We start from the raw sequence: 23,502 nt of genomic DNA, 5'->3' as shown, positions 1-23,502 counted from the left end.
AATCTAGAGAGAAGCAGAGATATGGCCCATAGATTACACCTCTAGAGAGAAGCAGAGATATGTCCCATAGATTATTAATCTAGAGAGAAGCAGAGATATGGCCCATAGATTATTAATCTAGAGAGAAGCAGAGATATGGCCAATATATTATTAATCTAGAGAGAAGCAGAGATATGGCCCATAGATTACACCTCTAGAGAGAAGCAGAGATATGGCCCATAGATTACAGCTCTAGAGAGAAGCAGAGATATGGCCCATGGATTACACCTCTAGAGAGAAGCAGAGATATGGCCCATAGATTACACCTCTAGAGAGAAGCAGAGATATGGCCCATAGATTACACCTCTAGAGAGAAGCAGAGATATGGCCCATGGATTACACCTCTAGAGAGAAGCAGAGATATGGCCCATAGATTATTAATCTAGAGAGAAGCAGAGATATGGCCCATAGATTATTAATCTAGAGAGAAGCAGAGATATGGCCCATAGATTATTAATCTAGAGAGAAGCAGAGATATGGCCCATAGATTACACCTCTAGAGAGAAGCAGAGATATGGCCCATAGATTACACCTCTAGAGAGAAGCAGAGATATGGCCCATAGATTACACCTCTAGAGGGATAAGCAGAAATATGGCCCATAGATTATTAATCTAGAGAGAAGCAGAGATATGGCCCATAGATTATTAATCTAGAGAGAAGCAGAGATATGGCCCATAGATTATTAATCTAGAGAGAAGCAGAGATATGGCCCATAGATTATTAATCTAGAGAGAAGCAGAGATATGGCCCATAGATTATTAATCTAGAGAGAAGCAGAGATATGGCCCATAGATTACACCTCTAGAGAGAAGCAGAGATATGGCCCATAGATTACACCTCTAGAGAGAAGCAGAGATATGGCCCATAGATTACACCTCTAGAGGGATAAGCAGAAATATGGCCCATAGATTATTAATCTAGAGAGAAGCAGAGATATTGCCCATGGATTATTAATCTAGGGAGAAGCAGAGATATTGCCCATAGATTACACCTCTAGAGAGAAGCAGAGATATGGCCCATGGATTACACCTCTAGAGAGAAGCAGAGATATGGCCCATAGATTACACCTCTAGAGAGAAGCAGAGATATGGCCCATAGATTACACCTCTAGAGAGAAGCAGAGATATGGCCCATAGATTACCCCTCTAGAGAGAAGCAGAGATATGGCCCATAGATTACACCTCTAGAGAGAAGCAGAGATATGGCCCATAGATTATTAATCTAGAGAGAAGCAGAGATATGGCCCATGGATTACACCTCTAGAGAGAAGCAGAGATATGGCCCATAGATTACACCTCTAGAGAGAGAAGCAGAGATATGGCCCATGGATTACACCTCTAGAGAGAGAAGCAGAGATATGGCCCATAGATTATACCTCTAGAGAGAGAAGCAGAGATATGGCCCATAGATTATTAATCTAGAGAGAAGCAGAGATATGGCCCATAGATTATTAATCTAGAGAGAAGCAGAGATATGGCCCATAGATTATTAATCTAGAGAGAAGCAGAGATATGGCCCATAGATTACACCTCTGGAGAGAAGCAGAGATATGGCCCATAGATTATTAATCTAGAGAGAAGCAGAGATATGGCCCATAGATTACACCTCTAGAGAGAAGCAGAGATATGGCCCATAGATTACACCTCTAGAGAGAAGCAGAGATATGGCCCATAGATTACACCTCTAGAGAGAAGCAGAGATATGGCCCATGGATTTTTAATCTAGAGAGAAGCAGACATCTGTATCCACCGGGAATCACAAATATATTTGTCCAATATTCCACTCAACACTTTTGTCTCTCCTCCAGGTGAAGCATTCCACCCCAGCGACCACCACCAACACTCAGACCTGTCTGTCCCCCCCAACAGCCCCACTGGCCTCTCCTCCTCCTCTTCTCAGCATTCCTCTCTCCTGCCCCTCAAGCAGAGCTCCGGAGGGCAGCAGCACGGCCATGTCACATCCTCCTCCTCCTCTCCCGGTCTAGCTGCTCACGCCCCCTTCTCCCCGCTGGTACCAAACCTTCACGTCCCCGCGGCAGGGGCCAAGCTGGGGGCCCTGGGTGGCCCTGACTGCTCAGCAGGGGCCAAGCTGGGGGCCTTGGGTGGCCCTGACTGCCCAACAGGGGCCAAGCTGGGGGCCCTGGGTGGCCCTGACTGCCCAACAGGGGCCAAGCTGGGGGCCCTGAGTGGCCCTGACTGCTCAGCAGCGGCCCTCCATAAGCCCTTGGCATGTAAGAACTCACACATTCCTCCCGTGAACGGCCAGCACAGCAAACTGGGCCCCTCCCAGATGGGCTGTAACCACCCCTGTAATGGCCACAGTGGGGGGGCGCTGCCCTCTCCCAACGTGGGACACCTGACTGCTGGGCAACACCTGACTGCTGGGCAACACCTGACTGCTGGGCAACACCTGACTGCTGGGCAACACCTGACTGCTGGGCAACACCTGACTGCTGGGCAACACCTGACTGCTGGGCAACACCTGACTGCTGGGCAACACCTGACTGCTGGGCAACACCTGACTGCTGGGCAACACCTGACTGCTGGGCAACACCTGACTGCTGGGCAACACCTGACTGCTGGCGCCTGCAGGTTGGTAGTTTGATAGATTGTTCTTCTCCATCCAGATTCCTGTGAAACTATGTAGGTTCATAAAATGTAGTGATAGTATCTATCTAGTGATAAGACAGCTCTTAGTGGTGTTCCGTTGATAGGTTGATGTTTCTACGGTAATGGTGTTCCGTTGATAGGTTGATGTTTCTATGGTAATGGTGTTCCGTTGATGTTTCTACGGTAATGGTGTTCCGTTGATAGGTTGATGTTTCTACGGTAATGGTGTTCCGTTGATAGGTTGATGTTTCTACGGTAATGGTGTTCTGTTGATAGGTTGATGTTTCTACGGTAATGGTGTTCTGTTGATAGGTTGATGTTTCTACGGTAATGGTGTTCTGTTGATAGGTTGATGTTTCTACGGTAATGGTGTTCCGTTGATAGGTTGATGTTTCTACGGTAATGGTGTTCTGTTGATAGGTTGATGTTTCTACGGTAATGGTGTTCTGTTGATAGGTTGATGTTTCTACGGTAATGGTGTTCCGTTGATAGGTTGATGTTTCTACGGTAATGGTGTTCTGTTGATAGGTTGATGTTTCTACGGTAATGGTATTCTGTTGATAGGTTGATGTTTCTACGGCAATGGTGTTCTGTTGATAGGTTGATGTTTCTACGGTAATGGTGTTCCGTTGATACGTTGATGTTTCTACGGTAATGGTGTTCTGTTGATACGTTGATGTTTCTACGGTAATGGTGTTCTGTTGATAGGTTGATGTTTCTACGGTAATGGTGTTCTGTTGATAGGTTGATGTTTCTACGGTAATGGTGTTCCGTTGATGTTTCTACGGTAATGGTGTTCCGTTGATGTTTCTACGGTAATGGTGTTCCGTTGATGTTTCTACGGTAATGGTGTTCCGTTGATAGGTTGATGTTTCTACGGTAATGGTGTTCCGTTGATAGGTTGATGTTTCTACGGTAATGGTGTTCCGTTGATAGGTTGATGTTTCTACGGTAATGGTGTTCCGTTGATGTTTCTACGGTAATGTTGTTCCGTTGATGTTTCTACGGTAATGTTGTTCCGTTGATGTTTCTACGGTAATGGTGTTCCGTTGATAGGTTGTTGTTTCTACGGTAATGGTGTTCCGTTGATAGGTTGATGTTTCTACGGTAATGGTGTTTCGTTGATAGGTTGATGTTTCTACGGTAATGGTGTTTCGTTGATAGATTGATGTTTCTACGGTAATGGTGTTCTGTTGATAGGTTGATGTTTCTACGGTAATGGTGTTTCGTTGATAGGTTGATGTTTCTACGGTAATGGTGTTCCATTGATGGGTTGATGTTTCTACGGTAATGGTGTTCCGTTGATGGGTTGATGTTTCTATGGTAATGGTGTTCCGTTGATAGGTTGATGTTTCTACGGTAATGGTGTTCTGTTGATAGGTTGATGTTTCTACGGTAATGGTGTTCCGTTGATACGTTGATGTTTCTACGGTAATGGTGTTCTGTTGATACGTTGATGTTTCTACGGTAATGGTGTTCCGTTGATGTTCCTACGGTAATGGTGTTCCGTTGATGTTTCTACGGTAATGGTGTTCCGTTGATGTTTCTACGGTAATGGTGTTCCGTTGATGTTTCTACGGTAATGGTGTTCCGTTGATGTTTCTACGGTAATGGTGTTCCGTTGATAGGTTGATGTTTCTACGGTAATGGTGTTCCGTTGATAGGTTGATGTTTCTACGGTAATGGTGTTCCGTTGATGTTTCTACGGTAATGTTGTTCCGTTGATGTTTCTACGGTAATGGTGTTCCGTTGATAGGTTGTTGTTTCTACGGTAATGGTGTTCCGTTGATAGGTTGATGTTTCTACGGTAATGGTGTTTCGTTGATAGGTTGATGTTTCTACGGTAATGGTGTTTCGTTGATAGATTGATGTTTCTACGGTAATGGTGTTCTGTTGATAGGTTGATGTTTCTACGGTAATGGTGTTTCGTTGATAGGTTGATGTTTCTACGGTTAATGTTGATGTTGATGTTTCTACGTTGATAGGTGGATGTTTCTACGGTAATGGTGTTTCGTTGATAGGTTGATGTTTCTACGGTAATGGTGTTCCGTTGATAGGTTGATGTTTCTACGGTAATGGTGTTCCGTTGATGGGTTGATGTTTCTACGGTAATGGTGTTCTGTTGATAGGTTGATGTTTCTACGGTAATGGTGTTCTGTTGATAGGTTGATGTTTCTACGGTCATGGTGTTCCGTTGATAGGTTGATGTTTCTACGGTAATGGTGTTATGTTGATAGGTTGATGTTTCTACGGTAATGGTGTTCCGTTGATGTTTCTACGGTAATGGTGTTCCGTTGATAGGTTGTTTTCATGGAATGTACAGTAATAGACACCTTGTCTAGTATAATCATGGAAGTTGATTATACACTAAATAAAAACGCAACATGCAACAATTTCAAAGATTTTACCAGGCCCAGCCAATCAGAATGAGTTTTTCCCGAAATACTCCTCAGATGATCCCGCAGGTGAAGAAGCTGGATGTGGGGGTCCTGGGCTGGCGTGGCTACACATGGTCTGCGGTTGTGAGGCCGGTTGGACACACTGCCAAATTCTCAAAAACAACATTTTATGGTAGAGAAATTAACATAAAATCTCTGGCAACAGCTCTGGTGGACATTCCTGCAGTCTGCATGCCAATCGCACGCTCCCTCAAAACATGAGACATCTGTGGTGTTGTGAGAACAAACTGGACATTTCAGTGGGCCTTTTATTATCCCCAGCACAAGGTCCACCTGTGTAATGATCATGCTGTTTTACACCCGAGAGTCGATTTCTGTGCCCCTGATTGTCCCCCGGTACCATTTGGGAATAAAATGAATGGGAAGTATACTGTATATGGAGACTGTTTTAATGACAAATAAAGAGTGAAATATCGCTGCTGCTCTAGAATCTAGTGATGAGACATGGTCGTGGTTCTACCGATCATCACTGCTCTAGAATCTAGTGATGAGACATGGTCGTGGTTCTACCTGTCATCACTGCTCTAGAATCTAGTGATGAGACATGGTCGTGGTTCTACCGATCATCACTGCTCTAGAATCTAGTGATGAGACATGGTCGTGGTTCTACCGGTCATCACTGCTCTAGAATCTAGTGATGAGACATGGTCGTGGTTCTACCGGTCATCACTGCTCTAGAATGTAGTGATGAGACATGGTCGTGGTTCTACCGGTCATCACTGCTCTAGAATGTAGTGATGAGACATGGTCGTGGTTCTACCTGTCATCACTGCTCTAGAATATAGTGATGAGACACGGTCGTGGTTCTACCTGTCATCACTGCTCTAGAATCTAGTGATGAGACATGGTCGTGGTTCTACCGGTCATCACTGCTCTAGAATGTAGTGATGAGACATGGTCTGTGTTCTACCGGTCATCACTGCTCTAGAATGTAGTGATGAGACATGGTCGTGGTTCTACCTGTCATCACTGCTCTAGAATGTAGTGATGAGACATGGTCTGTGTTCTACCTGTCATCACTGCTCTAGAATGTAGTGATGAGACATGGTCTGTGTTCTACCTGTCATCACTGCTCTAGAATCTAGTGATGAGACATGGTCTGTGTTCTACCTGTCATCACTGCTCTAGAATGTAGTGATGAGACATGGTCTGTGTTCTACCGGTCATCACTGCTCTAGAATCTAGTGATGAGACATGGTCTGTGTTCTACCTGTCATCACTGCTCTAGAATGTAGTGATGAGACATGGTCGTGGTTCTACCTGTCATCACTGCTCTAGAATGTAGTGATGAGACATGGTCTGTGTTCTACCGGTCATCACTGCTCTAGAATGTAGTGATGAGACATGGTCTGTGTTCTACCTGTCATCACTGTTCTAGAATGTAGTGATGAGACATGGTCTGTGTTCTACCGGTCATCACTGCTCTAGAATGTAGTGATGAGACATGGTCTGTGTTCTACCGGTCATCACTGCTTTAGAATGTAGTGATGAGACATGGTCTGTGTTCTACCTGTCATCACTGTTCTAGAATGTAGTGATGAGACATGGTCTGTGTTCTACCGGTCATCACTGCTCTAGAATGTAGTGATGAGACATGGTCTGTGTTCTACCGGTCATCACTGCTCTAGAATCTAGTGATGAGACATGGTCGTGGTTCTACCTGTCATCACTGCTCTAGAATCTAGTGATGAGACATGGTCTGTGTTCTACCGGTCATCACTGCTCTAGAATGTAGTGATGAGACATGGTCTGTGTTCTACCTGTCATCACTGCTCTAGAATGTAGTGATGAGACATGGTCTGTGTTCTACCTGTCATCACTGCTTTAGAATGTAGTGATGAGACATGGTCTGTGTTCTACCTGTCATCACTGCTCTAGAATGTAGTGATGAGACATGGTCTGTGTTCTACCTGTCATCACTGTCTGCTGTCTCCTCAATTAAAAATGTCACCTCACTAAGCATGGTCTGTCTGTTCTCTGCATCCCGTGTCCATGCTCCAGGGACCAGGCGTGTAAAGGACATAAGCTGTCTAACGGGGCGGGGGGGTTGTGTCACCCCCCTTCGGAGCTGGAGGAGGGAGAAGACGAGGACTCTAGTTCTGAGAGGAGCTCCTGTGCTTCCTCCTCAAACAACCAGAAGGATGGGAAGTACTGTGACTGCTGCTACTGTGAGTTCTTCGGACACAACGCGGTATGTATAGTAGTGATGGAGGGGTGTTGTGATGTCATTGTGGGGTGTTGTGATGTCATTGTGGGGTGTTGTGATGTCATTGTGGGGTGTTGTGATGTCATTGTGGGGTGTTGTGATGTCATTGTGGGGTGTTGTGATGTCATTATGGGGTGTTGTGATGTCATTATGGGGTATTGTGATGTCATTATGGGGTGTTGTGATGTCATTATGGGGTGTTGTGATGTCATTATAGTAGTGATGGGGAAATACATACAGCTACACATCAGCCATGTTATACAGCTACACATCAGCCATGTTATACAGCTACACATCAGCCATGTTATACAGCTACACATCAGCCATGTTACACAGCTACACATCAGCCATGTTACACAGCTACACATCAGCCATGTTATACAGCTACACATCAGCCATGTTATACAGCTACACATCAGCCATGTTATACAGCTACACATCAGCCATGTTATACAGCTACACATCAGCCATGTTATACAGCTACACATCAGCCATGTTATACAGCTACACATCAGCCATGTTATACAGCTACACATCAGCCATGTTATACAGCTACACATCAGCCATGTTATACAGCTACACATCAGCCATGTTATACAGCTACACATCAGCCATGTTATACAGCTACACATCAGCCATGTTATACAGCTACACATCAGCCATGTTATACAGCTACACATCAGCCATGTTATACAGCTACACATCAGCCATGTTATACAGCTACACATCAGCCATGTTATACAGCTACACATCAGCCATGTTATACAGCTACACATCAGCCATGTTATACATGTCCAATCAATTTAATTTACTACAGGTGGACTCCAATCAAGTTGTAGAAACATCTCAAGGATGATCAATGGAAACAGGAAGCACCTGACCTCAATTTAGAGTATCATAGCAAAGAGTCTGAATACTTACGTAAATAAACTTTCTTAAAAAAATATATATATTTGCAAATAATTCTAAAAACCTGTTTTCACTACATCCTTATGGGATACTGTGTGTAGATTGGGGGTTCTATTTATTTATTTATTCCACCTTTATTTAACCGGGTAGACCAGATCACCTTTATTTAACCAGGTAGACCAGATCACCTTTATTTAACCAGGTAGACCAGATCACCTTTATTTAACCAGGTAGACCAGATCACCTTTATTTAACCAGGTAGACCAGATCACCTTTATTTAAACAGGTAGACCAGATCACCTTTATTTAACCAGGTAGACCAGATCACCTTTATTTAACCAGGTAGACCAGATCACCTTTATTTAACCAGGTAGACCAGATCACCTTTATTTAACCAGGTAGACCAGATCACCTTTATTTAACCAGGTAGACCAGATCAACTTTATTTAACCAGGTAGACCAGATCACCTTTATTTAACCAGGTAGACCAGATCACCTTTATTTAACCAGGTAGGCCAGATCACCTTTATTTAACCAGGTAAGACCAGATCACCTTTATTTAACCAGGTAGACCAGATCACCTTTATTTAACCAGGTAGACCAGATCACCTTTATTTAACCAGGTAGACCAGATCACCTTTATTTAACCAGGTAGACCAGATCACCTTTATTTAACCAGGTAGACCAGATCACCTTTATTTAACCAGGTAGACCAGATCACCTTTATTTAACCAGGTAGACCAGATCACCTTTATTTAACCAGGTAGACCAGATCACCTTTATTTAACCAGGTAGACCAGATCACCTTTATTTAACCAGGTAGACCAGATCACCTTTATTTAACCAGGTAGACCAGATCACCTTTATTTAACCAGGTAGACCAGATCACCTTTTTTAACCAGGTAGACCAGATCACCTTTATTTAACCAGGTAGACCAGATCACCTTTATTTAACCAGGTAGACCAGATCACCTTTATTTAACCAGGTAGACCAGATCACCTTTATTTAACCAGGTAGACCAGATCACCTTTATTTAACCAGGTAGACCAGATCACCTTTATTTAACCAGGTAGACCAGATCACCTTTATTTAACCAGGTAGACCAGATCACCTTTATTTAACCAGGTAGACCAGATCACCTTTATTTAACCAGGTAGGCCAGATCACCTTTATTTAACCAGGTAGGCCAGATCACCTTTATTTAACCAGGTAGGCCAGATCACCTTTATTTAACCAGGTAGGCCAGATCACCTTTATTTAACCAGGTAGACCAGATCACCTTTATTTAACCAGGTAGGCCAGATCACCTTTATTTAACCAGGTAGGCCAGATCACCTTTATTTAACCAGGTAGGCCAGATCACCTTTATTTAACCAGGTAGACCAGATCACCTTTATTTAACCAGGTAGACCAGATCACCTTTATTTAACCAGGTAGACCAGATCACCTTTATTTAACCAGGTAGACCAGATCACCTTTATTTAACCAGGTAGACCAGATCACCTTTATTTAACCAGGTAGACCAGATCACCTTTATTTAACCAGGTAGACCAGATCACCTTTATTTAACCAGGTAGACCAGATCACCTTTATTTAACCAGGTAGACCAGATCACCTTTATTTAACCAGGTAGACCAGATCACCTTTATTTAACCAGGTAGACCAGATCACCTTTATTTAACCAGGTAGACCAGATCACCTTTATTTAACCAGGTAGACCAGATCACCTTTATTTAACCAGGTAGACCAGATCACCTTTATTTAACCAGGTAGACCAGATCACCTTTATTTAACCAGGTAGACCAGATCACCTTTATTTAACCAGGTAGACCAGATCACCTTTATTTAACCAGGTAGACCAGATCACCTTTATTTAACCAGGTAGACCAGATCACCTTTATTTAACCAGGTAGACCAGATCACCTTTATTTAACCAGGTAGACCAGATCACCTTTATTTAACCAGGTAGACCAGATCACCTTTATTTAACCAGGTAGACCAGATATCCTTTATTTAACCAGGTAGACCAGATATCCTTTATTTAACCAGGTAGACCAGATATCCTTTATTTAACCAGGTAGACCAGATCACCTTTATTTAACCAGGTAGACCAGATCACCTTTATTTAACCAGGTAGACCAGATCACCTTTATTTAACCAGGTAGACCAGATCACCTTTATTTAACCAGGTAGACCAGATCACCTTTATTTAACCAGGTAGGCCAGATCACCTTTATTTAACCAGGTAGGCCAGATCACCTTTATTTAACCAGGTAGACCAGATCACCTTTATTTAACCAGGTAGACCAGATCACCTTTATTTAACCAGGTAGGCCAGATCACCTTTATTTAACCAGGTAGGCCAGATCACCTTTATTTAACCAGGTAGGCCAGATCACCTTTATTTAACCAGGTAGGCCAGATCACCTTTATTTAACCAGGTAGGCCAGATCACCTTTATTTAACCAGGTAGGCCAGATCACCTTTATTTAACCAGGTAGACCAGATCACCTTTATTTAACCAGGTAGACCAGATCACCTTTATTTAACCAGGTAGGCCAGATCACCTTTATTTAACCAGGTAGACCAGATCACCTTTATTTAACCAGGTAGACCAGATCACCTTTATTTAACCAGGTAGACCAGATCTCCTTTATTTAACCAGGTAGATCAGATCCAGATCACCTTTATTTAACCAGGTAGACCAGATCACCTTTATTTAACCAGGTAGGCCAGATCACCTTTATTTAACCAGGTAGGCCAGATCACCTTTATTTAACCAGGTAGACCAGATCACCTTTATTTAACCAGGTAGACCAGATCACCTTTATTTAACCAGGTAGGCCAGATCACCTTTATTTAACCAGGTAGACCAGATCACCTTTATTTAACCAGGTAGACCAGATCACCTTTATTTAACCAGGTAGACCAGATCTCCTTTATTTAACCAGGTAGATCAGATCACCTTTATTTAACCAGATCACCTTTATTTAACCAGGTAGACCAGATCTCCTTTATTTAACCAGGTAGATCAGATCACCTTTATTTAACCAGATCACCTTTATTTAACCAGGTAGATTAGATCACCTTTATTTAACCAGGTAGACCAGATCTCCTTTATTTAACCAGGTAGACCAGATCTCCTTTATTTAACCAGGTAGATCAGATCACCTTTATTTAACCAGATCACCTTTATTTAACCAGATCACCTTTATTTAACCAGGTAGATCAGATCACCTTTATTTAACCAGATCACCTTTATTTAACCAGGTAGATCAGATCACCTTTATTTAACCAGATCACCTTTATTTAACCAGATCACCTTTATTTAACCAGGTAGATCAGATCACCTTTATTTAACCAGATCACCTTTATTTAACCAGGTAGATCAGATCACCTTTTTAACCAGATTTAAACCAGATCACCTTTATTTAACCAGATCACCTTTATTTAACCAGGTAGATCAGATCACCTTTATTTAACCAGATCACCTTTATTTAACCAGGTAGATCAGATCTCCTTTGCCAGTTGAGATCAAGTTCTGATTTACTGAGACCTCTGGCCAAGATAAAGCAAAGCACTGCGACAGAAACGACACAGAGTTACACATAAACAAATGTAGAGTCAATAACGCAATAGAAAAAAGAAAGTCTATATACAGTGTGACACCACAGAGTTACACATGGAGTTAACAAACATACAGTCAACACAATAGAGTGAAGTCTATATGTGTGCAAATGGTGTGAGGAGGTAAGGCAATAAATAGGCCATAGTAGCAAAGTAATTAAAATGTATCAGATTATCACTGGAGTGATAGATGAGCAGAGGATGATGTGTAAGTAGAAATACCGGTGTGCAGAAAGTAAATAAAAACAATATGGGGATGAGGTAGCATGGTCCTTCTGTAGCTCAGTTGGTAGAGCATGGCGCTTGTAACGCCAGGGTAGTGGGTTCGATTCCCGGGACCACCCATACGTAGAATGTATGCACACATGACTGTAAGTCGCTTTGGATAAAAGCGTCTGCTAAATGGCATATTATTATTATTATTAGGTAGGTAGATTGGATGGGCTATTTACAGATGGACTATGTACAGCTATCATTCTTAAATGGATGAAGTTTGGAACCACCAAGACTATTTATAGAGCTGGCCCTCCCGGCCAAACTGAACAATCAGGGGAGAAGGCTGGTCAGGTGACCAGGAAGACTATGGAGTTCCTCTGTGGAGATGGGAGAACCTTCCAGAAGGACAACCATCTATGCAGCACTCCACCAATCAGGCCAGACGGAAGCCACTCCTCAGTAAAAGGCACATGACAGTCTGCTTGGAGTTTTACCAAAAGGCACCTAAAGGACTGTTTTCCTTGAGTGGCCCGGACTTGAACCCGATCGAACGTCTCTGGGGAGACCTGAAAATAGCAGCGACCTGACAGAGCTCTCTTTGACAAACGAACACAGAGATCACTTACAAACCACTAGGTCATCGCTCTTACCTAAGCTGAGGGTTCCATGGTGACGGCCATCTTGGATCCAGTGCTGGACACCAGATCTATGAGCCTGGCTCCATGTTATACAGCTACACATCAGCCATATTATACATTATGAGCCTCTGCCCTTCACCAAAAACATCTTACAGTACTTCATCAGTCTTTTTTATTTGGCTCTTCAATAAAGTAAATTGTCACAGAGATTAAAAATGTTTTCACGCACACACAGACGAAGGGGATTCTCTTCCTATCTCCCTCAATGAATTAACATGAACTTGTTAGCTAGCTCATTTTGTTTTGTGGGATACAGGGATGAAGAATACCACAGCTGGTGAAATAGGCAGTGAAGCATTTAGGCTAACGTTAGCTAGAGCAGCTTGTCTTCAATAGTACTGTCATTCCAGCAACGGGGGCTATAGCCTACCTTGAACAATATCAAATCAAATGTATTTATAAATCCCTTCGTACATCAGCTGATATCTCAAAGTGCTGTACAGAAACCCAGCCTAAAACCCCAAACGGCAAGTAATGCAGGTGTAGAAGCACGGTGGCTAGGAAAAACTCCCTAGAAATGGTCAAATAATTATAAACTGGAGCAGCAGCACGTCCAGGTGGACTGGGGACAGCAAGGAGTCATCAGGCCAGGTAGTCCTGAGGCATGGTCCTAGGGCCAGGTGGACTGGGGACAGCAAGGAGTCATCAGGCCCGGTAGTCCTGAGGCATGGTCCTAGGGCCAGGTGGACTGGGGACAGCAAGGAGTCATCAGGCCAGGTAGTCCTGAGGCATGGTCCTAGGGCCAGGTGGACTGGGGACAGCAAGGAGTCATCAGGCCAGGTAGTCCTGAGGCATGGTCCTAGGGCCAGGTGGACTGGGGACAGCAAGGAGTCATCAGGCCAGGTAGTCCTGAGGCATGGTCCTAGGGCCAGGTGGACTGGGGCCAGCAAGGAGTCATCAGGCCAGGTAGTCCTGAGGCATGGTCCTAGGGTTCAGGTCCTCCGAGAGAGACAAAGAGAGAATTAGAGAGAGCATACTTAAATTCACACAGGACACCGGATATAACAGACTGACCCAAGCCCACCTACACATAAACTACTGCAGCATAAATACTGGAGGCTGAGACAGGAGGGGTCAGGAGACAACAAAATACAAGCAGGTAGTGAAGGCCTGATTTTAGTTTTATTAATGTATTGTGTGACGGGCTTACCAAGGAAAAACTTCCAGAAGGATTCATTCGAGGTAGAAATGAGTTGGAGCACTCGCCAACAAAAAGAAGTCCCTCTGTGTTAGTTTACTACACTGTCCCCTCTACTTGGTCAAATGTGGACATCCTTCTGTGGTTACGAAGGGAGGAAGGTGAGAGATGGTTGACATTGGTACAGTGGTGCGCAGTAGCATCGTCTGTGGTTTTTATATATACACACACGCACGCACACGCACGCACACACACGCACACACACACGCACACACACGCACACACACACGCACACGCTTTGTGTTGCTTTTTTCCATCTAGGAGGAAAGGCAAGTGGCCTGCAAGAAATGGGACGTGGCTCAGAATGACCGATAATGACAGGAAGTTGTAGAATAGGATATTGATTACTTTGCTACCTGAAATCTAAAATCATTCAGAACTATTGAAATACTGTTAATGTATTTGGGTTCACTTTTCATCAAGAAATGTAAGAAACCTGTTTTTATGAGCAGTATACCTCCCCGAGGCTACTTGTTGCCCAAAATGATTGTCAATGACAACTTTTATACTACAACATTTACTAGCTAGCTCGCTAATGGATGTCATAAGGTGAATGCACCAATTTGTAAGTCGCTCTGGATAAGAGCGTCTGCTAAATGACTTAAATGTAAATGTAATGTTCCCACAAAAACAGATTTTCGTTTACATTTGGGCTTTTCCCCCAATAATTAGTCACCCGGGGGGTCCTCGTAGGCCTGTTTGGAACATCGATTCGCAATAAAAGTGGTTAGAGTGTAGAGGCGGCAGGTAGCCTAGTGGTTAGAGTGTAGAGGTGGCAGGTAGCCTAGTGGTTAGAGTGTAGAGGAGGTAGGTAGCCTAGTGGTTAGAGTGTAGAGGTGGCAGGTAGCCTAGTGGTTAGAGTGTAGAGGAGGTAGGTAGCCTAGTGGTTAGAGTGTAGAGGCGGCAGGGTAGCCTAGTGGTTAGAGTGTAGAGGCAGCAGGTAGCCTAGTGGTTAGAGTGTAGAGGAGGTAGGTAGCCTAGTGGTTAGAGTGTAGAGGCGGCAGGGTAGTCTAGTGGTTAGAGTGTAGAGGAGGCAGGTAGCCTAGTGGTTAGAGTGTAGAGGCGGCAGGTAGCCTAGTGGTTAGAGTGTAGAGGTGGCAGGTAGCCTAGTGGTTAGAGTGTAGAGGTGGCAGGTAGCCTAGTGGTCAGAGTGTAGAGGTGGCAGGTAGCCTAGTGGTTAGAGTGTAGAGGTGGCAGGTAGCCTAGTGGTTAGAGTGTAGAGGGGGCAGGGTAGCCTAGTGGTTAGAGTGTAGAGGTGGCAGGTAGCCTAGTGGTTAGAGTGTAGAGGTGGCAGGTAGCCTAGTGGTTAGAGTGTAGAGGTGGCAGGTAGCCTAGTGGTTAGAGTGTAGAGGTTGCAGGTAGCCTAGTGGTTAGAGTGTAGAGGTGGCAGGTAGCCTAGTGGTTAGAGTGTAGGGGCGGCAGGTAGCCTAGTGGTTAGAGTGTAGGGGCGGCAGGTAGCCTAGTGGTTAGAGTGTAGAGGTGGCAGGTAGCCTAGTGGTTAGAGTGTAGAGGTGGCAGGTAGCCTAGTGGTTAGAGTGTAGAGGTGGCAGGTAGCCTAGTGGTTAGAGTGTAGAGGTGGCAGGTAGCCTAGTGGTTAGAGTGTAGAGGTGGCAGGTAGCCTAGTGGTTAGAGTGTAGAGGCGGCAGGTAGCCTAGTGGTTAGAGTGTAGAGGCGGCAGGTAGCCTAGTGGTTAGAGTGTAGAGGTGTCAGGTAGCCTAGTGGTTAGAGTGTAGAGGAGGCAGGTAGCCTAGTGGTTAGAGTGTAGAGGTGTCAGGTAGCCTAGTGGTTAGAGTGTAGAGGTGGCAGGGTAGCCTAGTGGTTAGAGTGTAGAGGTGTCAGGTAGCCTAGTGGTTAGAGTGTAGAGGAGGCAGGTAGCCTAGTGGTTAGAGTGTAGAGGAGGCAGGTAGCCTAGTGGTTAGAGTGTAGAGGAGGCAGGTAGCCTAGTGGTTAGAGTGTAGAGGCGGCAGGTAGCCTAGTGGTTAGAGTGTAGGGGCGGCAGGTAGCCTAGTGGTTAGAGTGTAGGGGCGGCAGGTAGCCTAGTGGTTAGAGTGTAGAGGTGGCAGGGTAGCCTAGTGGTTAGAGTGTAGAGGCGGCAGGTAGCCTAGTGGTTAGTGAGTTGGACCGGTAACTGAAAGGTTGCTGGATCGAATCCTTGAGTTGACAAGGTTAAAATATGTCGTTCTTCCCCTGAACAAGGCCGTCATTGTAAATAATAATTTGTTCTTAACTTGCCTGGTTAAATAAAGGATAGTGAAATCTGGTGACCTGGGGTGGTCTAGCAGTCTAAGCTGCTACCCGTGGAGGACATGGACGATATACCACTGCCAGCATGGGTTGGAATCAGACAGCTATTTCAGCACTCTCTGCCCTACCTTTCATCTCGGTCTCTCTCTCTCTAGCCAATAAACATACAAAAAGCTAAATCAGATTGTGGCTGGGTTTCAATCCATAAAGATGCTCTCCTCCCGTCTGCCATCCTTCCCCTAAATCTGAGATGGCTTGTTTCTGTTTCTGTCACCTAAGGGGGTTGAACAAAGGGCAAAGGAAGGCAGCAAGTCATTGAAATGAAACACATCCTATTAAATAAGGGTAATCTCTCCTCCCTCTAGCCCCCGGCGGCTCCGACCAGCCGTAACTACACAGAGATCCGAGAGAAGCTCCGGTCCCGTCTGACGCGTCGCAAGGAGGAGTGTCTTCCCCAGAGACGGGACTCTGACCCGGCCGTGTCCACCTCCATCGATCACCGAGACGTGGACGAGCTGTTGGACTTCATCAACTCCTCAGAGCACAAACCAGCCAACAGCGCTAAGGCTGCCAAGCGGGCACGCCATAAACAGAAGAAGAAGGTGATGTCACATGACGTGGTGGGAATAGTCACCAATACAGTTAATACATATTAAAGTATTGGTATTTGTTCAGAACATCTAAATATGTATTTGTGTAAGTAATATCAGTAGTAATCTCCTGTTTGTGTAGTGAGACAGCGTGATGTACAGGACACCCCCTGGACAGGACACTAGTCCATCTCCTGTTTCTGTAGTGAGACAGCTTGATTTACAGGACACCCCCTGGACAGGACACTAGTCTGTCTCCTGTTTCTGTAGTGAGACAGCTTGATGTACCAGGACACCCCCTGGACAGGACACTAGTCCATCTCCTGTTTCTGTAGTGAGACAGCTTGATTTACAGGACACCCCCTGGACAGGACACTAGTCTATCTCCTGTTTCTGTAGTGAGACTGTCTGTCCTGTTTAACCTTGATTTAACTAGGCAAGTCAGTTAAGAACAAATTCTTATTTACAATGACAGCCTCCTATCGAACCATCTGTCTGTCTCTCCCCACCTCAGGAGAAGCAGACCCAGGCGGGTAGTGGTGATGGTGAGGGAGCTGGTAGCGACCCCCCCTCCACCCCTCCAGAGCCCAGTGAGGACCCAGACCACCTTAGCCTGGAGGAGGAAGAGGAGGAGGATGTGGATGGGGAGTACGGTGAGGGCCCGGAGGCTAGTCGGCTGCTGGAGTGGCCCCAGCTGGAACTAGAGAGGGTCAACTCCTTCCTGACCTCTCGGCTAGAGGAGATCAAGAACACCATCAAGGTAAGGATATCTGCGTCCCAAATAACTCCCTATTCCCTAAATAGTGCGCTACTTTTAACCAGGGCCCATGGGCAAAACTAATACTAATACTATATAGGGAATAAGGAGCCATCTGGGACTCATATGATCGTTGTCCGGGAGCCATCTGGGACTCATATGATCGTTGTCCGGGAGCCATCTGGGACTCATATGATCGTTGTCCGGGAGCCATCTGGGACTCATATGATCGTTGTCCGGGAGCCATCTGGGACTCATATGATCGTTGTCCGGGAGCCATCTGGGACTCATATGATCGTTGTCCGGGAGCCATCTGGGACTCATATGATCGTTGTCCGGGAGCCATCTGGGACTCATATGATCGTTGTCTGGGAGCCATCTGGGACTCATATGATCGTTGTCCGGGAGCCATCTGGGACTCATATGATCGTTGTCTGGGAGCCATCTGGGACTCATATGATCGTTGTCTGGGAGCCATCTGGGACTCATATGATCGTTGTCCGGGAGCCATCTGGGACTCATATGATCGTTGTCCATATGTAGGGCACTATAAAATCCGGAAGGCGGAAGGAATTCAATAACATTTTTGATCGAATTTAGTAGGAAATCAACTGTACTGAACATAAATATAAACACAACATGTAAAGTGTTGGTCTCATGTTTCATGAACTGAAATAAAAGATACCAGAAATGTTCCATATGCAGATAAAGCTCATTTCTCTCAAATTTTCTGCACAAATTTGTTAACATCCGCCTGACAGGTGTGGCATATCAAAGAAGCTGATTGAACATCATGATTATCACACAGGTGCACCTTGTGCTGGGGACAGTAAAAGGCCACTTTAAAATGTGCAGTTTTGTCACAGAACAGAATGCTGCTGATGGCTCAAGTTTTGACGGCTTGTGCAATTGTCATGTTGACTGCAGGAATGACAGCAAGAGCTGTTGGTTTTTGATGTTCATTTCTCTACCATAAGCCGCCTACAACATCGTTTTAGGGAATTTGTCAGTACGTCCAACCGGCCTCATAACCGCAGACCACGTTGTAACCACACCAGTCCAGGACCTTCACATCCGGGTTCTTCACCTGCGGGATCGTCTGAGACCAGCCACCTGGACAGCTGATGACACTGAGGAGCATTTCTGTCTGTAATAAAGCCTTGTTTATGGGGAAGAACTCATTCTGATTGGCTGGACATGGCTCCTCAATGGCCTGGCTCCTCAATGGTTTGGCCTGGCTCCTCAATGGTTTGGCCCACCCATGTCTGCGCCACTGCCCAGTCAATTGAAATCCAGGGTTTAATGATTTTATTTAAATTGACTGAATATGAAATGTAAACTTGGTAAAATATTTTGAAATTGTTGCAAGTTGCGTTTTTATATTTTCGTTCAGTATAAATGTATTGAATTTATTTTAAAATGTATTAATTTACCCAAGATTATGACAAGACATGGACAAAATTCATCAGTGATGCGTATTGTCCTTCAACTTTCTGAAGAGGCAACACGGGAATGCCCCTGTCTGTTTTCCTACCACTTTGTGTAGCCGTTAGCGATGATGCTAACACAGGAATGCCCCTGTCTGTTTTTCTGCCACTTTGTGTAGCCGTTAGCGATGATGCTAACACAGGAATGCCCCTGTCTGTTTTCCTACCACTTTGTGTAGCCGTTAGCGATGATGCTAACACAGGAATGCCCCTGTCTGTTTTCCTACCACTTTGTGTAGCCGTTAGCGATGATGCTAACACAGGAATGCCCCTGTCTGTTTTCCTACCACTTTGTGTAGCCGTTAGCGATGATGCTAACACAGGAATGCCCCTGTCTGTTTTCCTACCACTTTGTGTAGCTGTTAGCGATGATGCTAACACAGGAATGCCCCTGTCTGTTTTCCTACCACTTTGTGTAGCTGTTAGCGATGATGCTAACACAGGAATGCCCCTGTCTGTTTTTCTGCCACTTTGTGTAGCTGTTAGTGATGATGCTAACACGGGAATGCCCCTGTCTGTTTTTCTTCCACTTTGTGTAGCCGTTAGCGATGATGCTAACACAGGAATGCCCCTGTCTGTTTTTCTTCCACTTTGTGTAGCCGTTAGCGATGATGCTAACACAGGAATGCCCCTGTCTGTTTTCCTACCACTTTGTGTAGCTGTTAGCGATGATGCTAACACAGGAATGCCCCTGTCTGTTTTTCTTCCACTTTGTGTAGCTGTTAGCGATGATGCTAACACAGGAATGCCCCTGTCTGTTTTTCTGCCACTTTGTGTAGCTGTTAGCGATGATGCTAACACAGGAATGCCCCTGTCTGTTTTTCTGCCACTTTGTGTAGCTGTTAGTGATGATGCTAACACGGGAATGCCCCTGTCTGTTTTTCTTCCACTTTGTGTAGCTGTTAGCATGATTTGCCCCTGTCTGTTTTTCTGCCACTTTGTGTAGCCGTTAGCGATGATGCTAACACGGGAATGCCCCTGTCTGTTTTTCTTCCACTTTGTGTAGCCGTTAGCGATGATGCTAACACAGGAATGCCCCTGTCTGTTTTTCTGCCACTTTGTGTAGCTGTTAGCGATGATGCTAACACAGGAATGCCCCTGTCTGTTTTTCTACCATTTTGTGTAGCCGTTAGCGATGATGCTAACACGGGAATGCCCCTGTCTGTTTTGGACAGGACACTAGTCTATGGCAGGGCCTATTGTTTTGAGGCAGCTTGACACCCCCTGGACAGGACACTAGTCTATGGTTTGAGGCATTTTTAGCTGTTTTAAATGTTGGTTTATTAAACTTATTGCCGCTTTTCTTAAAATAAAAATGTTGACCGTTGACCTTGCAGGACTCTATCCGGGCCTCGTTCTCCATGTACGACCTCAACCTGGATGTGAATGACTTCCCCAAAAAAGCGGCTACTCTGGAGGGCAACCATCTTCTCTCCCACCTCAACGGCTCCTCCTGCTCTGACCTGCAGCAGATAGACCTCGACCTGGCCCCTCTCTCCCTGGGTACCTTCAAGAGCCATCTGGACCTGGTCAGCGGCTGGGAGGAGGCCCACCCCCGGGACAACTCCCCCATCGGCCCCATCTCACCCCCAGCTTGTGCTACTGTACCTGGAGTAGGGGGACCATGGGCTGCGGCTGGTACTGGGGCGAAGGATGTTCAGAGGCTCCACACCACCCCCAGCCTCTCCAAGCTGATCCGGGTGCGCTCCCCAGAGAGGTGCCCCTCTGCTAGGCTTGAGAATAAACACCATGCCCTTGCTTCGATCCAGACCCAGGCCTCTATTAAGGTAGCTAAGCCTAAAGAGGAGACCCCAGCGGAGCTCAAGAACATGACTACCCCTACTCCTGGGGTTAATGTTGGGGCTGGTAAGAACATGACTACCCCTACTCCTGGGGTTAATGTTGGGGCTGGTAAGAACATTACTACCCCTACTCCTGGGGTTAATTTTGGGGCTGGTAAGAACATGGCTACTCCTGGGTCTGGGGTTAATGCTGGGGCTGGTAAGAACATTGCTACTCCTGGGTCTGGGGTTAATGCTGGGGCTGGTAAGAACATTGCTACTCCTGGGTCTGGGGTTAATGCTGGGGCTGGTAAGAACATTGCTACTCCTGGGTCTGGGGTTAATGCTGGGGCTGGTAAGAACATTGCTACTCCTGGGTCTGGGGTTAATGTTGGGGCTGGTAAGCTGAAGAAGGGCAAGAAGCAGCAACGTCAGGACCAGCTGCCTCCAGAACAGAACCAGACCAGACCCGGATCCAAAGCAGCTGCGGAGTCGCAGAAAACTGGTTCTGATGCTGTGGGTTCTAAGGCTGGTTCTGGTTCCAAACCACCACCTCACTCGGCTGAGAGCCAGAGAACCGGGGCAAGGAGGGCGGAGGAGACCAGACCCACCCGTCAGCAGGCCATCAACGGGACAGTGAGTAGCTCTGGTGCTCTCAGCACCCAAAGAGGGAAGGGGGAGGAGCAAGAGGCCAAAGGTCACTCTGTCACCTCAACCAATCACAACCAAGCCCAGCAGCAGCAGCAACCCAAGGGGAAGAATAAGAAGAACAAGAACAAGGGAGAGAAAACCAGCCGCAACATCGGGGAAGAATAAGAAGAACAAGAACAAGGGAGAGAAAACCAGTTGTCTGTCATACATGTTGTAGGAGAGGAGACGGTACGTTAGTTTAGACAACCCTCTAGTTGACTGTCTCTTGTGTTATACATGTTGTAGGAGAGGAGACAGGTACGTTAGTTTAGACAACCCTCTAGTTGTCTGTCTCTTGTGTTATACATGTTGTAGGAGAGGAGACAGGTACGTTAGTTTAGACAACCCTCTAGTTGTCTGTCTCTTGTGTTATACATGTTGTAGGAGAGGAGACAAGACAACCCTCTAGTTGTCTGTCTCTTGTGTTATACATGTTGTAGGAGAGGAGACAGGTACGTTTTTAGAGTTGTCTGTCTCTTGTGTTATACATGTTGTAGGAGAGGAGACAGGTAGGACAACCCTCTAGTTGTCGTTAGTTTAGATAACCCTCTAGTTGTCTGTCTCTTGTGTTATACATGTTTTAGGAGAGGAGACAGGTACGTTAGTTTAGATAACCCTCTAGTTGTCTGTCTCTTGTGTTATACATGTTTTAGGAGAGGAGACAGGTACGTTAGTTTAGATAACCCTCTAGTTGTCTGTCTCTTGTGTTATACATGTTGTCGGAGAGGAGACAGGTACGTTAGTTTAGATAACCCTCTAGTTGTCTGTCTCTGGTTGTGACCGTTCGTTGGTTGTGATGTTTCTGTCCTGTTTCTTTCTTCCCCAGACGATGTGTTTCTCCCTAAAGACGTGGACCCAAAAGAAATGGATGAGATTGATCGTGAGGTGGAATACTTTAAAAGGTAACGCTCAGCCTCTGTGACAATCCGAAATATTTAGTGCCGCTTTACCAAGCAGACAAGTGATTCTTAGCCTAAGAAGACTAAACTTGGTCTTTGTCTGGGAAACTGGCCCTTGTTTTGTTTGTTGTTTTACCTCCACCAGCCTCCTGTTCATTGAACCAGATACTGATATACCTCTCGTCTCTCTGTAGGTTTTGCCTCGACTCTGCCAAACAGCCCCGCCAGAAGGTTGCAGTAAACTGGTCCAACTTTACCCTCAAAAAGGTTCCTTCCAACGCAGCCCAGTAACTGACGGGTTCTAGAATGCAGAACCAGCCCAGTAACTGACGGGTTCTAGAATGCAGAACCAGCCCCAGTAACTGACGGGTTCTAGAATGCAGAACCAGCCCAGTAACTGACGGGGTTCTAGAATGCAGAACCAGCCCAGTAACTGACGGCTTCTAGAATGCAGAACCCCCCCCCCCAACACAACTATGTCCACACAACCGCGACGGCCTGAGGCCTTCTCTCATTCCCACTCTTCGTCCTCCTCCTCGTTTTCCTCACCAAGCCGAGGGACCCTGGGTGCAACACCATTTTCCATTCAGGACTGCGATACTGCGTTGCTATTGGCTAACAGCTAGGGATCATTCACACACAGGGGCGACTGAGACTAGACTTTGCTGTTTTGCAACGAGGGAGAAGAGATCCAGGTTGAAACATGGAGAACTGACACCCTTTAGTTTATCAGATCTAATCTACTGTGTACTTCACTATGTAGTATGGAAAACAGTTACCTTATACAATAAAAAATGTCTTTTTATTGCAATTGTGGCACATTTTAACATGGTTGAAAACCTCTTGGATTGTCATTGGTTGGTTTTATTTGGTGCTTCTGTTCTCCAAAGGTACTGACCCACGAGGTTTAGGGTATCTCTCCCTCAACGCACGACCCTGTGGATATCTGTCTGTGTCTGTGGATAGGCACTGACCCACGAGGTTTAGGGTATCTCTCCCTCAACGCACGACCCTGTGGATATCTGTCTGTGTCTGTGGATAGGCACTGTTAAGATGATGGATCGCCTCTGAATTATTTTACAAGGTTTTTA

At 45.5% G+C, this 23,502-nt stretch overlaps 1 protein-coding gene across 1 annotated transcript in view; it reads left to right on the top strand.

The window, feature by feature from the left end:
• Positions 1-23,254, top strand: part of LOC123993770 (protein FAM193B-like) — a 32,677-nt gene extending 9,423 nt beyond the window's left edge. Inside the window, exons 5-11 of the mRNA XM_046296251.1 lie at positions 1,848-2,631; positions 7,110-7,299; positions 16,573-16,809; positions 17,312-17,557; positions 20,379-21,627; positions 22,339-22,414; positions 22,606-23,254. Coding sequence (XP_046152207.1) covers positions 1,848-2,631; positions 7,110-7,299; positions 16,573-16,809; positions 17,312-17,557; positions 20,379-21,627; positions 22,339-22,414; positions 22,606-22,702 — 2,879 coding nt within the window. The 3' untranslated portion in view covers positions 22,703-23,254. The remainder of the gene's footprint in view (positions 1-1,847; positions 2,632-7,109; positions 7,300-16,572; positions 16,810-17,311; positions 17,558-20,378; positions 21,628-22,338; positions 22,415-22,605) is intronic.
• Positions 23,255-23,502: the final 248 nt, after the last annotated feature.

The sequence above is a fragment of the Oncorhynchus gorbuscha genome, linkage group LG13, assembly GCF_021184085.1.
Source record: "Oncorhynchus gorbuscha isolate QuinsamMale2020 ecotype Even-year linkage group LG13, OgorEven_v1.0, whole genome shotgun sequence".
In the NCBI taxonomy this organism is placed as follows: Eukaryota; Metazoa; Chordata; class Actinopteri; order Salmoniformes; family Salmonidae; genus Oncorhynchus; species Oncorhynchus gorbuscha.
This window is presented reverse-complemented; position numbering and strand designations above follow the sequence as displayed.